Genomic DNA, 13,366 nt, shown 5'->3' on the forward strand with positions numbered 1-13,366 from the left:
GATATTCACACCTCCAGGCTAGTTGCCCAACACAATGCATCTGAAATTCTCCAGGTGCAACTAACACTAGGTAAGACTGCAATCCAAATTGTAACTTGCTACAGATCCCCCACCATGCCCCAAGATTCTCACTACACCTTTCTAAACATACTGGAAAATATTAAGATACAACCAAACACCCTAATACTGGGTGATTTCAACTACCCTGCCATTAATTGGGAAAACTACTCGGGTACCAACTCCTTTTCCCAACGGTTCTTGGAATTCATAAATTCCAATGCCCTGGATCAACTAATCCATTGTCCCACCAGGGGCTCCAATATCCTAGACCTAGTCATTACCAACATGGGAGATAGATGCTCCACACCAGTGGCCACCCCCTCATTGGTCAGATTTGACCATAAGCAAATCACCCTTGACATCCACATCCCACCCCCACCCCCTAGTAAGGAAACCTCCTTAAAAAACTTCTCCAAAGCCAACTTCTTGCTAGTGAAGTCAGAAGTGACAAACTTCACAACACCCACGCAGACGGGATCTGGAAGTTTGACTGCAGAATCCTACACTAAGGCACTGTATGAGCACATCCACCCGTGCATGAATCGTGCCATCCCAAATAGAACCATGATGCTCTTCTCCAAAAAAAGGAAGCCAATCTGGTGGCCCCCTGTTATAAATAAACTATACAACAGAAGGAAGAAACTGTTTCAGAAAAGAGAAAAATCACAGGATGCAAAAAACTCCCTCACCAGCCTCAGTAAGAAGCTGAGATCCTTCATAAAATCCTCAAAAGCTAGTTACGAAAATAAAATTGTCAAAGATTCCAAAGACAACCACAAGGTATTATATAGTTATGTCAAGAATCTAAATGGCAATGCTCAGATCTGCTCTGAGCTACAACAGAATGGCATTAAATATACTGATCCCAAGGATATTGCCAATATCCTGGCAGATTGATTTAATGCCAACTTCACCCCCCTCTCATCCCCTAAAGGGCCCATCTCAATACCAAAAGATTGCCAAATTTCGATAATCATGGCCACACAGGTAGAAACCACACTCTCCAAAGCTAAGAATACAGCATCCATGGGACCAGATGACATCCCAGGCTGTGTACTACATGAACTACAAAATGAACTGGCACCTCACCTAAGTGTCATGTTTAATCATAGCCTCACCTCAGGCTTTGTGCCCACTGAGTGGTGCACAGCTACAGTTATCCCGCTGCACAAGGGAGGATCCACCTTGGATCTCGGGAACTATCATCCCATCAGTCTGACAAGCTTGATCTGCAAGGGCATGGAACACTTTATCATGCAACTTATAAACAAAGACATTGGCAACTTTCAAACAGTGGACCCCACCCAGTTTGGGTTTATGAAGGGCCGATCTTGTCTCCTGAATCTGATTGACTTCTTCAAATCAGTCTCCAGAGCTGTGGACGAGGGTAAGGCAGTCCACACAGCCTATCTGGACCTCGCCAAGGCCTTCAACACCATCCCCCACTCTGGAATCATAGATAAACGTACTAAGCTGGGCATAAATCCCTATGTCACTCGATGGGTTGCCAACTGGCTTACTGACAGACCCCAGACTGTAAAAGTAGCCAACTCCAAATCCAGCTCCAGGCAAGTGACAAGTGGAGTACCTCAGGGTTCAGTCCTGGGACCACTCTTGTTTGGCATCTACTTCTCTGAAGTACAGACCAACACTAAGGGACTCTGGCTAACAAAGTTTGCAGATGACTGCAAACTAGGAGCCATTATTGAATCCCCAACTGATGCGGATATTCTACAAAAGGGCCTTACAGAAACAAACGCCTGGTGCCAGAGCCATGAGCTCAAGCTTAATGCCAAGAAATGTATAGTTATCCCCTTTGGTAAAAAACATGTACCCATAAATTACCACATAGGTGGCAGGACACTAAACATCGAAAGTGTGATGAGAGACTTAGGGACACAGGTGGACAGTGGTCTCACTTTCGATAACCACATCGCCACAACAGTCAGGAAATCCTTCTATGTAGCACACCTCATCACTAAGGGCTTTTCATCCAGAAAAAAGGAGGTCATTGTCCCACTGTACTCCTCCCTCATTAGACCCATTATAGAGTATAATGCCCAGTTTGGTATGTACCTCACAAGACATCTGCAACAGCTGGAAAGACAACAGAAATACCTCACTAAAAGAATCACAGGCCTAAAGCAGGTGCCATATGCTGACTGTCTAAAAAAACTCCAGCTATACTCTGTGGCATTTCGTCTACTCAGAGGCGATCTCTGCTTAACATACAAGGCCATGTCAAACCCTGAGCTGTTGGACATGCTCCACTTAAAGAAATCCCAATCCCTCAGAGCCACAAGCTCCAGGGATCTAAACCTTATCATCACAATGAACAAAACATGTTGGAGGGATAGGTTCCTGACCAGAGACTCCCCACACTCTGGAATAGACTACACATACATGTCAAGCAGAGCGCCTCATTGGCCCTCTTCAAAAGGAACCTTGATGATTGGATGGGAGATAGGAAATTCACCTCGGGGATCATGTCAGTCGCCCTGCTAGATAGGGGCCCAGAGAAGTAAATATTGTGGGATGAAATATCCAGGGAATTGTTATGCCTAGGCTTGCATAGGCCTTAGAGCCAATAGCCTAGTACCAACCTATGAACCTATATATCTAGTTCACTACTGTGTATTTATGTAATTTGTTTGTGCTCATGTAAACGTACTGCTATATGTTTGTTGTTGCCTTTTGGCCTGGGTCTTGAATAAAAAAATGTGGCCCAGTGTTTAGTATATATTCATTTACTTGGGTTAATAAATGAAATATGTACATACATGTGGAGAATTTATTCACTTCCTAGGATCCCTTACTTAACATCAGCTATCAAGATACTGTGGAAAATAATGCCAAACATAAATCACTGCAATATTAAAAAGGTGAAATTTCTAACTATAAGCATTTTATATCAAACCCCCTCACACCCAAACTTTATTACATAAATGTGAATGTGTGTGTGTGTGTGTGTGTGTGTGTGTGTGTGTGTGTGTGTGTGTGTGTGTGTGTGTGTGTGTGTGTGTGTGTGTCTCTCTTTCAACACACACAAGCCAACTTCACAGTTACAAAGACGAAGAAGCACAAGAAATGAAATGTCTCCCAAAACAAAGAGATCATTTGCTGGCATGCACTTAGAAATTGCACCAGCAGTTGTATCCTATAGAAAACAATGACTGGGGTTCCATTCCTGAGTATGTTGTGATATGGGCAGTTAGCAGATGAACAGTCTGATCTTGTCACCTATGTATATACAGATTTCCTGTTCATGCCTGCACTGGTTCAATCCTTGTCTGTGGAGCTGAAGTTATGCTTTCAATTTTTTACCTGCAGGAGGTTATTTCTTACATTTTTGAAGAATTTTAATAATCTTGATCAGGTAATTTACTTAAATGTAAGTTTCTAGTGCGTTTAGTACTATAAACCGTAAGATATGGATATGTCAGAATCTGTTTTTGTTTTATTTTTTTTTTTTTTTACAGAGCTTTAGAAACATATTTAAGTCAGGATGTGTAGGTATCTGCTATTTGGTGTATTTTTAATGACTTGCTTGTTTTTGGAGGAGTATTATGTTTGATAGTTTCCCACTGCTGGTAACAGTTTGTTCTGTAACGATGGTCTGTGGATGGTTCGGTGATGTCTTACAGTGATTTGACTTTTTGGAATGATTTTATTTTTTTGAGAAGTTTTGCAGAAATAATAGCTTTGTTCTCATATTAGCTTGTCTAGTCAGATTTGGAGTGTTAGTTTAGACTTTTTATTAAGTAAGCAATCATGGCCTAAGGTGATCATTATGTAGACATAGATATGGCCACAATGGAGGGCACTATTGTACTAAGAAAATTACCTTTGCATTTGTATTTGCTATTATTGTGTTGCATTTGTGTGCATCTCTTTTGTTTGCTTTGATAAAATAATGATTATCCTATTTATCCTTAGTGGCAATGTATTTGTATGGCAGGGATTACACCATGTCTTTAAATACAAGTCTATAGTAGTAAATTGGGACATGTCAGACACTGTATGTAATAATAGTGGAGTCTGTTTTATATTTAATTAAAATAATCGTGAAACTTTTACTGCACTGAAATATATTTATTGATTTGCTATTACACTTGCAGAATTGATATACGTAGTCTCAGCCTTGATGCACAATCTGGCTAAGTGGCTTGCTCAGAGTTACTCAGTAGGCACATGGAGGCTTCACTTGTTGAAACTTAAGATTTTTTTTCCGATTTTTAAATTTACTGTGAATCAGAACTACAAGAAACTGCTGCCTAGCCTGATGGCAAAGCTGGACTAGAACACGCTAGAATGAGTACAAATGAGATCGCTTTAATACTATGAGCATAGTGCTTTATAAAGGTAAACATGGTCTTCCAGGTAGCATAGCCTTAAAATGCTCACAAGAGGAATCGGCTTGGTGCCAAATCTAAGAAATGAAAGGCATATGACATGCAATATAAGTAACGCTCATTCCCTCCATCACTTTTCTTAAGCTGGTTTGGCCAATATGTTTTTTGCCTTTGTGCAACTGAATTGTTATAGTAATTGTGTGTATGTTGTGTGTGCGGTTTATTATTATATTTAATATGCATTTTACTTTGGTACATTATATCTATAAATGTAGATCTTGGATTAGTCTGACTGATTGTGTTTTCCATTGCTGTGTAGTCTGCTTGCATTTTCTGTGTGTGTGTGTGTGTGTGTGTGTGTGTGTGTGTGTGTGTGTGTGTGTGTGTGTGTGTGTGTGTGTGTTCTATATTACAACGTCAAACTGTAAATAATTTTGAACTTTGTAATATCAAACCCTAAAGTCTGAAAGTCGAAAATAGCGAAGCCATGGCACATCAATTCTTTTCCCAGGGAAAAAAATCAGTGGGCCATTTTCAGGGCTTTACTATTTCCTCCACTGTGGTACGATCTCGGAGTTGGTATATTTAAGTGGGGGGCGCTTCAGTTTAAGTTTATGGTTAAGTTTTTATTTTAAAAATCGCTGTTCTGTGCTTTCAGTTTTGATGGGTTTTGGACATAAGCATTCGATATTACAATGATCGAACTTTTGTAAGTTTGATGTTGTGATATAGACCTGTGTGTGTGTGTCTGTGAATGTTTTTTGTGTACTAGAATAGATTACTGTCTTCTCTTATTTTAAGCATGCATTTGTGTTTTTTGTTTTAATGTTTTGCTTTACTTATTTCATGTTCCTACCTGTTTTGGAGTCTATAGAGTTCAAGTTGTGCTTTATTTTTACATTTATGTATTGCTTTTACTATTTATGATCAGGTGATATACTTAGTTTTACTGCTTTTATTACTGCAAAATGTTTAATGTGTGTCAAAATCTTGATTTAAATAAGATTACTTAATACTTTGGAGAATGGTGAATGACATGATCTTTGGAATTTCTATTTTAAATGCGGTACAGTGTCAAAGAAAAGAAAGTGGAGGAATACTGAGATTCATTTGACTGCTTTTGGATGCTTTCTGTGTTTGTGTTGAACAGAAGAAAATAAATAATTTAGACTCACTTTTGTTTGCAACTTTTGCAGGATGTGGGCTTTAATAATACCTCACCGGTGGACAGTGGCATCGGAGAAAGTCCCCTACTTATACCTGTTGGAGATCTGCAGCTCTGTGATGACAATGGTAACAAATTGTTAATGTTACACCAGCATTGTAAACACATATACTGAGGACAGAGAAACAAATGAGAGAACCTAATAACTTCCAGTTTTTATCCTCAGTTTTTTTCTTTGCATGACGGTTAACAGTAGTTTGATTACAACATAGATACTTATCCTGACCAGAACTGCAGTAGGTCAAGCAGTATAAAATTATGTAAAAATAATTAAAGACAAAGAATGTCTCTTTTTAAACTCTGACAAATAGGATATTCCTTTTATCTGTCATTGTGGTGTGATCACAGAGATGGGTATTTTTTGCAGATAGCAGAAGTTAAGGGAAAAGTGGGCATTACTACCCAATGAGGCTTGCTTCATCTGTTTATGCACTTGTTCTCTCCAAGTGTAATCAGTGGCCTACTAAGATCATAAATTAGTGGAAAATTATGTAGATACTGCCCAAAGGCAGTGGTGTGGTTGTTCAAGAGAAAAGACATGAGAAAGTTTGGAGAAGCTCAAGTCCTCCATATTCAGACATTTCATAATCTATTAAATTTGCCGCTCAGCATCATTGTGATTGCTCTGTTTTAATTCCTTCACTCACACACACACACACACACACACACACACACACACACACACACACACACACACACACACACACACACACACACACTCCATACTTGGTCCCCTCCTATTCAGCATTTTCATTAACACATGTCTTTGACCAATGGGTCCCTTATTCAATATGCAGATGATTCCACCATGAACAACGCAGTTCAGAATAGATACATTTAAAAACAAACTCCAGTTGAAAAATAGTTAAATTGAATATTGGATAAATAAAGAATTGTAAACCTCCCCGATATTAAAATGAAATGAAATAATTGCACCAAGCAATTCAATAAGCATCTTTCTGAAAAGCAAAAGACTGTTGATGGACACCCTGTCATTAATGCTCACTTACCAGCACCCAACAACACTTGCCAATATAGTTCACATTTTTGCTGTGATTGATATTTTATTTTAATATTAGGGATTTTTACAATTCTTTATTTATCCATATTCTAATTCATTAATTATGTTGCAACTAAAGTTTGTTTTTAATCTTATCTATTTTGAACTGTGTTTTCATTGTTGTATTACCTTATATATGTAATTTACTATTTCCTCCACAACATGGGAATGAACTTAATGATTAGTAAAAGGACAATCTAGGGGAAAGATTTTTGTCTGCTGAAGCTCACCTGACTTGGAGTGGACGGAAACGCTTATCAATTAGACTCTTTGGGTGTATCTTGCACTGTCCTTGGAGTCTGCCTTTTTGTTTATGTAAATAATTGGTTCCGATTGGTTGTACTACAACTGTCACACATGCACCCACACCGATTTGTTACTATAATATATGCTGTTCTCAACTGTACCAGTGATATATTTTTTTAATCAGCTCTGTCTTATAAAATTAGTGTGCATGATCACTTATTGTAACATTTGCTAATTTGCACTGAACTTCCCTGAAAATGGTCCATTCTCAGATGAACAGGGCATCCATGCCAGTCAATACAGAAAATAAGCATTTTACTTCTGTTTTCATATGATACAAAATGTGCTTTTTGGCATGAATCCTATGCCTTCACCACAGTACCTTCTATTTCACTGTTTTTCTCATTTAATTATAAATAACTTACCTATCATATAAGACCAATTTTAAAGTTTGAAGTGTGCTTACCCCAGTTTCATTTCTTTGTCAGAATCTTGTTTTACAACTAGTTTTTTTCCTCCTCTTAGTCAGCAACAGCCAATGCCTCAGAAAAAGCACCCTTAACAAAAGGGAATGGTGGTATATTTGTACTAGTAAAACATACTGTTATGCTAATAATGCTCAAAACAGGACTGTCTGATTGGCTAAGTGGATTCTTTGGAAAGGGTATGCTATCTTTACCACTGCAAAATGGTCCATTTAGTAGATAGCTAAAGGCATTAAAAAAAACTAGCAGCAAGTTTGTTGAACAGATCCGGTATATGTTAAAAACAAAAAAAATGTTATATGGTGAGATTTTCTAAAATATGTATATACTTTTAAACTTAATGAAAGCTTCAATAGTTATATTCACGGTGGTGCAGTGGTAGCGTTATTGTCTCATAGCAAGAGGTTCTCCCGTTCGATTCTCGGCTGGAGTGCAGGGAGTGCCTTCTGTGTGGAGTCTGCATGTCCTCCCCACGGTTGGGTGGATGTTCGAAAGACATGCGTAAATGGGCGTGCCTTCATTGAAGGTTGAATGTTGAGCTGGCACCTCGGCGTTCGTGAAAAATCTACTGCCAGTCATTAGCAGACCGGAGCTCCACTGTGGCGACCCCTAACTGGGAAAAGCCAAAAGACAACACACAATGAAAGCTTCAATAGTTGATTACCTAAATGCTACAGGATCAATGGTATAAAGTATTAATCATCCAGACTAAACTATAATCACATGATCTGTCTTCATACACAGAGAAATGTGCACAGTCACAGTACAAATACAGGATGTCTTCACTGCACAGGAACTGCAAGACCGTCTTTGTCAGCAAAAGATAGCCACTGCACTTCAATATAGGATATCATTTATAAAACACACACACTGTGTAAGTGTAATAGTCAGTGCCAGACCCATAGGTTATTTTCTCAAACTCGTAGGTTATTTTATCCACTCCCAGCATACTTTACCCACTTGGCCTCCATTTTCGTGGATAAAATACTGATCATGAGTAAAACACAATGATCAGGACTAGGTGGTTATTAGTATAATCCCCTGCTGTAGCTCTGATGGACATTTATTTATTTATTTGCACTTCGTTGACTGGCTTAGTCCCATTAGGCCAGTGGCCCTTTTTCATGGGAGCTTCAAAGTGGTATTCCTTCTGAGTAAGGCAAATTTCCCCTACTCTTTTTGATAAGTACTGTGTGATCTCTTACATATCCACCCAAGTTACCACCACATCAGGCAAATGGAGCCTTGGTTTAACATCTCATCTGGAGGAAGGCACATGCAGAAGTGTGGCACCCACCCCCATGCTGCAATGTAGTGTCAGTATTGGAAAATAAATCCAACTACCTAGTGTGTGAATAAAGGCAAGTGTACTACTTGTTGAGCTACTGAGATGGCTTTTAATAGAAATAATTTACCTAACTGGTGAGATTTATCTTGGAAACACAGTGGACTCTGAATTCCTCTGTCTATATAAAAGCATGTATGACATTCATTCTTGGACAATTAAAATGAACATCCATTTTATAGAAGATTTTAATATCTATTTTGTGAAGCATAATGATTTTCTTAACAACAATTTGAATGATCTAAGCTTAGTACAACTTATAAATGAACTATGTTGACTTAAACATGTTAAAGTTATTGCTGCCTTTTTGATACCGTGAATTGTTTAATCATTGTTTTTGTTCTCCACCTGCTCCCACCACCCTTTCTGAGCCATTGTTTCCTCCATCTCAAATAGTTGTAGCCTACTGCTCATGGAGGCCACTTCCAAGAGGCAGTGTGCTGTCTTCTGTGGGAACTTGTCTGTCACTTTTAGGTTCTACTCCACCCCCCTGCTGTTATGCTTGTGCCATGCACTTTCTGTTGCATTACAGCAGTTTGGCACGTTTCCGCCAGCTCCATGCTCCTCCCTGACTATAGCACTATACAGTTCTTCAAAGGCTAATGCCTTCAATGTCTAGAGCATGGCAGGGGGCACCTTATCCCAGCCAGTACTAGATGTTCTAGTACATCTGCAGTAGCTCCATCTCCAGCAACTCTCCCAATAAGGTGGGCAGGCCAACCTCAAGAAGCTACCCTCACTGACCTTGACCAACCAGCTCCTTGGCGTATGTGGATAGTATTCAAACCCAGGTCACGTGTGACTCAGATATTTCTTCATTCCTCTGCATCACTGAGGCGGTGCCCCCTCTAACAGAGTTGATCAAATTTTGGGTCCATTATTTTTTGTCAGCAATCACTGTCCCACTGTCCAGTACTGGTATTTTATCCTGGAAAGAATAGAAATGCACATGATGTTGAAACTTTTTTCAGAGACATTTCTTTTGTTAAGAAGCATATAGTTGTAATCAAACCAGAATACACTGACTTATTACCCCCTTCAAAAAAAAATAGTATTTATTTTTCTCTTTCTCATATGAATTGACTTGTTCTCCTTCAAGATAAATATTTTAGTCCTTCTTAGTCAGGAGGAAATAAGAAATGTATCAGCAACAATAAAAAGAAGATTACAAGACCACCGTGAACTTTGATTGGAGGTCTAGCAGTATAGTACTGAGGTTCAAGAATAAGCAGTTTAATTAATTAATTTATTTATTGACATTTGTTAATGGGGTTGGTCCAGCTGGGCTTGTGGCCCTTTTTCAATGGAGACCTGAGGAGAAACGCTCCAAAACAAAACAGTTTACAGAGAATCAAACATATGAGTGAAAAATATGGTCAAAATCAGTTATACAAGAACATTAGAGAGACAAAGTAGAAATACAAACATATGATATATACATATCAATATTTCTACAGACTAAAAACTATATTTACATATTTACAAAAAGAGTTAAGTCCAACAGTATTGATTGAATAGTTTAATAAGTATCCACAATAGTGGAGTACTTAGCTGTATGTGTAGGGGCTGAAAAGGTATATAGTAGGGTTGTGGGGAGCAGGGAGCTTAAGTGGGAGCTTGACAAGGACATATTTTGTAGTTTAGTAGATGAAGTTTGAGTTTATCTTTAAAGTGGGATGGGTGAATGATGGAACAAAAGTCTCTTGGGAGTTTGTTCCAGGCTTGAGCGGTGGAGTGTTTATATAGGAGTTTGCCAGGTATTTTTTTGGGTTGGTAGATTTGTAGTAGTTGCTGATTAGAGGTACGGAGAGTCCACGGAGGAGTGTAGATAGAGATGAAGGAAGAGAGCAGGGCAGGTTGAAGGTTTGTAAAGAATGAAATGTAACATTTGAAGTTGTGACAGCAGTAGAAGATGGAGGAATTCTAACCAGTGGAGAGTATTTAGGGCAAGGCAGTGATGTGTATTGTATGGAGAGTTTGTACTAAATCTAGCTATCTTGTGGTAAGTTTTTTGGAGTTTGTTTAAAGTAGTAGTTTGGATGTTGGTAAGTACTGGGGCAGCATATAGAAGGGAAGGGAGGAGAAGAGCTTGTGCAAGGGAGAGTCTGGAATTTGTAGTTAGAAATTCTTTTTTGCAATACAATAAACCAAGTTGTTGGGCTTCACACTGTTGCCACAAGTATGATTCCCTCAACCTTTACTTACAGTCAGTGGTCCAGTGTGGTGCACAGTGTGATGTCCCTGCACTGGCCCAGCAATCAAGGAACCATAATCCTCACCACTGGCAAAAGCTAGGGGATGTAAACACTGGGAGGATGACAAGTACACAGAAAGTAAAGTGCAATTTTCCTTAGGAGCACACAGAGATTACAGTCAGTCTGGGGTTGGTTTCTCCCTCTTTCTCCAGATCCCCAGTAAGTCTCCCCACTGGTGCAGTTATAGGGTTAAGATCTCAGCTGAGGGGCGAAGCCAAGACTTCCAGAACCCTCTCTGTCCAACCAGTGATTCGTGTCCCTGCCCAAGTACCTGACACACGCACACTTTGAGATTTGGTTTATATACAAACACCCACACATACACCTGGGGAAGGCTGGCACAGGTTTACTAGCTATGCCCTCTTCTGACAAGACTGTAAGGTAGTTTCCATTGCCACCAAACCCTACTTGTCAGCTACTACAAGGCCCTTACAAAGGGTGTCCAATCCTACTGTGTCATTTTTTTTTTTTTTTTTTAATATTTGTTAACCGGGAAAGTCCAACTTGGAATGAGCCAATTTTCAGCAGAGGCCCAGGGAAAAATGCTCCAGACACATGTCTTTATAACGTGGGAGGAAACCGGAGCACCTGGAGGAAACCCACACGAATACAGAGAGGACATGCAGACTCCGCACAGAAGGCATCCCAGCCGAGAATGGAACTGGAGAACCTCTTGCTGTGGGGCGACAGCGTTACCACTGCACCATCCTTACTATTATCCAAATGGTAGTCCGACTAAGACATGCAAGGCTATTTAGGAGTGGCCTGTACAGTGTCACCAAATACATATGCAAGTACTCTTAGAGTTTAAACACATCTCACAAATATCAGCCACAAAGATAGTTTAAATATATTTAATAATAAATAATAAAAGAACAAGACAATACTCAGTCAAAAAACACAGTAACTTCAGAGTTAAAAATCACAGGAAATATTTTAAAACAACATTGCAGGACAGTCTCAAAGAAATACAGAAAACATCTAAACTAATCTTTACTGTGTTCTTATCTATATCTAAGAGAGATACAATTCCCTAAATCTTACTTATAGAGGCAGGTGGATGGATGATGGATAGATGAATGGATGAATGAATGAATATGATGATGATGATGATGATGATGATGATGATGATGATGATGATGATGAGTGAATGTTCTTGCTAGGTCCAAGACAAAATATAAAATAACCAGTCTCTATCTGAGAGAGTTCTTAAATCAATATATTACTGCTGGGTTAGCTTGGATGACATCACTTTTTGTCACCTGACTTTAGTTCCCAGGCTAAAACAGAAACTGACATAATTTAACATCTTTCTGTTAGAAATACATATCTCTTAGAACTGTACAGCTGCTAGGAAGTCATAAAGCAATAAAACACTTTTTACATTTTAAACCTAGTAATTACTTCTCTTTCAAGACAATACAAAAACTTCAAGTTCTAGATATTGTGTCTGCTATACTGAAACTGAGAGAGAACTTTTATAGCACAATCGTAATCTAATTTCAACTTATTTTCTGTTCTAAGTCAGCAGGGTATGCTGTGGTTACATTTTAGCTCAGTACATAACATACAGTTCTGTATAAATTATATCAATATTCACAAATGATATAAACTTATTTACAAAATTCCAGATAGCTGGGCTGGCAATATTTTCCTTTATCACACATAGAGCCAATGATTCCATTCCCAGTTACATCAGATCGGCATACTTGCATACTGTGTGACAGTATGTTACTTAATTAAGTTGCAACTATAGCCTTACTTTTTTTTGTTACTAAATAAAAAACTGAAATAAGAAAAACATTAAAACCCCCAATAATACCTTGCAAGTATCTTCATCAAGAAGATAATGGAATGCAAACTAGTAGCTGGGTAAGATTTGCCGCTCATCCCTCTTTTGTCAAGACAGTGCTGATTCAGGCAGTTTTCTTGTGAAAACAATGTCCTGTAAGAAATACTTTCCTACTTTCTTCTAAATAGCATGCTAAACTATGGCAGTACATCTCATTGCAATATGTATGTGTGTGTGTGTGTGTGTGTGTGTGTGTGTGTGTGTGTGTGTGTGTGTGTGTGTCTGTATATATATATATATATATATATATATATATATATGTGTGTGTGTGTGTGTGTGTGACACTGTATATAATATACACACACACACACACACACACACGTGTATATTTTACATACACATGCAGTATGCACCTACAGACAGTATTACTGGTAAAGCAGGGAAATGCAGCATGCACCTACAGACAGTATTATTGGAAAAGCAGGGACATGCATCAACAGCTATCAACACTTGAATATGCAATACTTACACATGAACAACTGTAAT

At 38.7% G+C, this 13,366-nt stretch overlaps 1 protein-coding gene across 2 annotated transcripts in view; it reads left to right on the plus strand.

The window, feature by feature from the left end:
- LOC122789773 (synaptotagmin-like protein 2) overlaps positions 1-13,366 on the plus strand; it is a 1,041,792-nt gene that overhangs the window by 699,512 nt on the left and 328,914 nt on the right. For both annotated transcript variants that reach the window (XM_044057212.1, XM_044057213.1), the window contains exon 6: positions 5,609-5,705. In XM_044057212.1, the coding sequence (XP_043913147.1) occupies positions 5,609-5,705 (97 nt within the window). The remainder of the gene's footprint in view (positions 1-5,608; positions 5,706-13,366) is intronic.

Source organism: Protopterus annectens, chromosome 15.part0 (assembly GCF_019279795.1).
Source record: "Protopterus annectens isolate FY-2018-M chromosome 15.part0, PAN1.0, whole genome shotgun sequence".
Taxonomy (NCBI): domain Eukaryota; kingdom Metazoa; phylum Chordata; order Ceratodontiformes; family Protopteridae; genus Protopterus; species Protopterus annectens.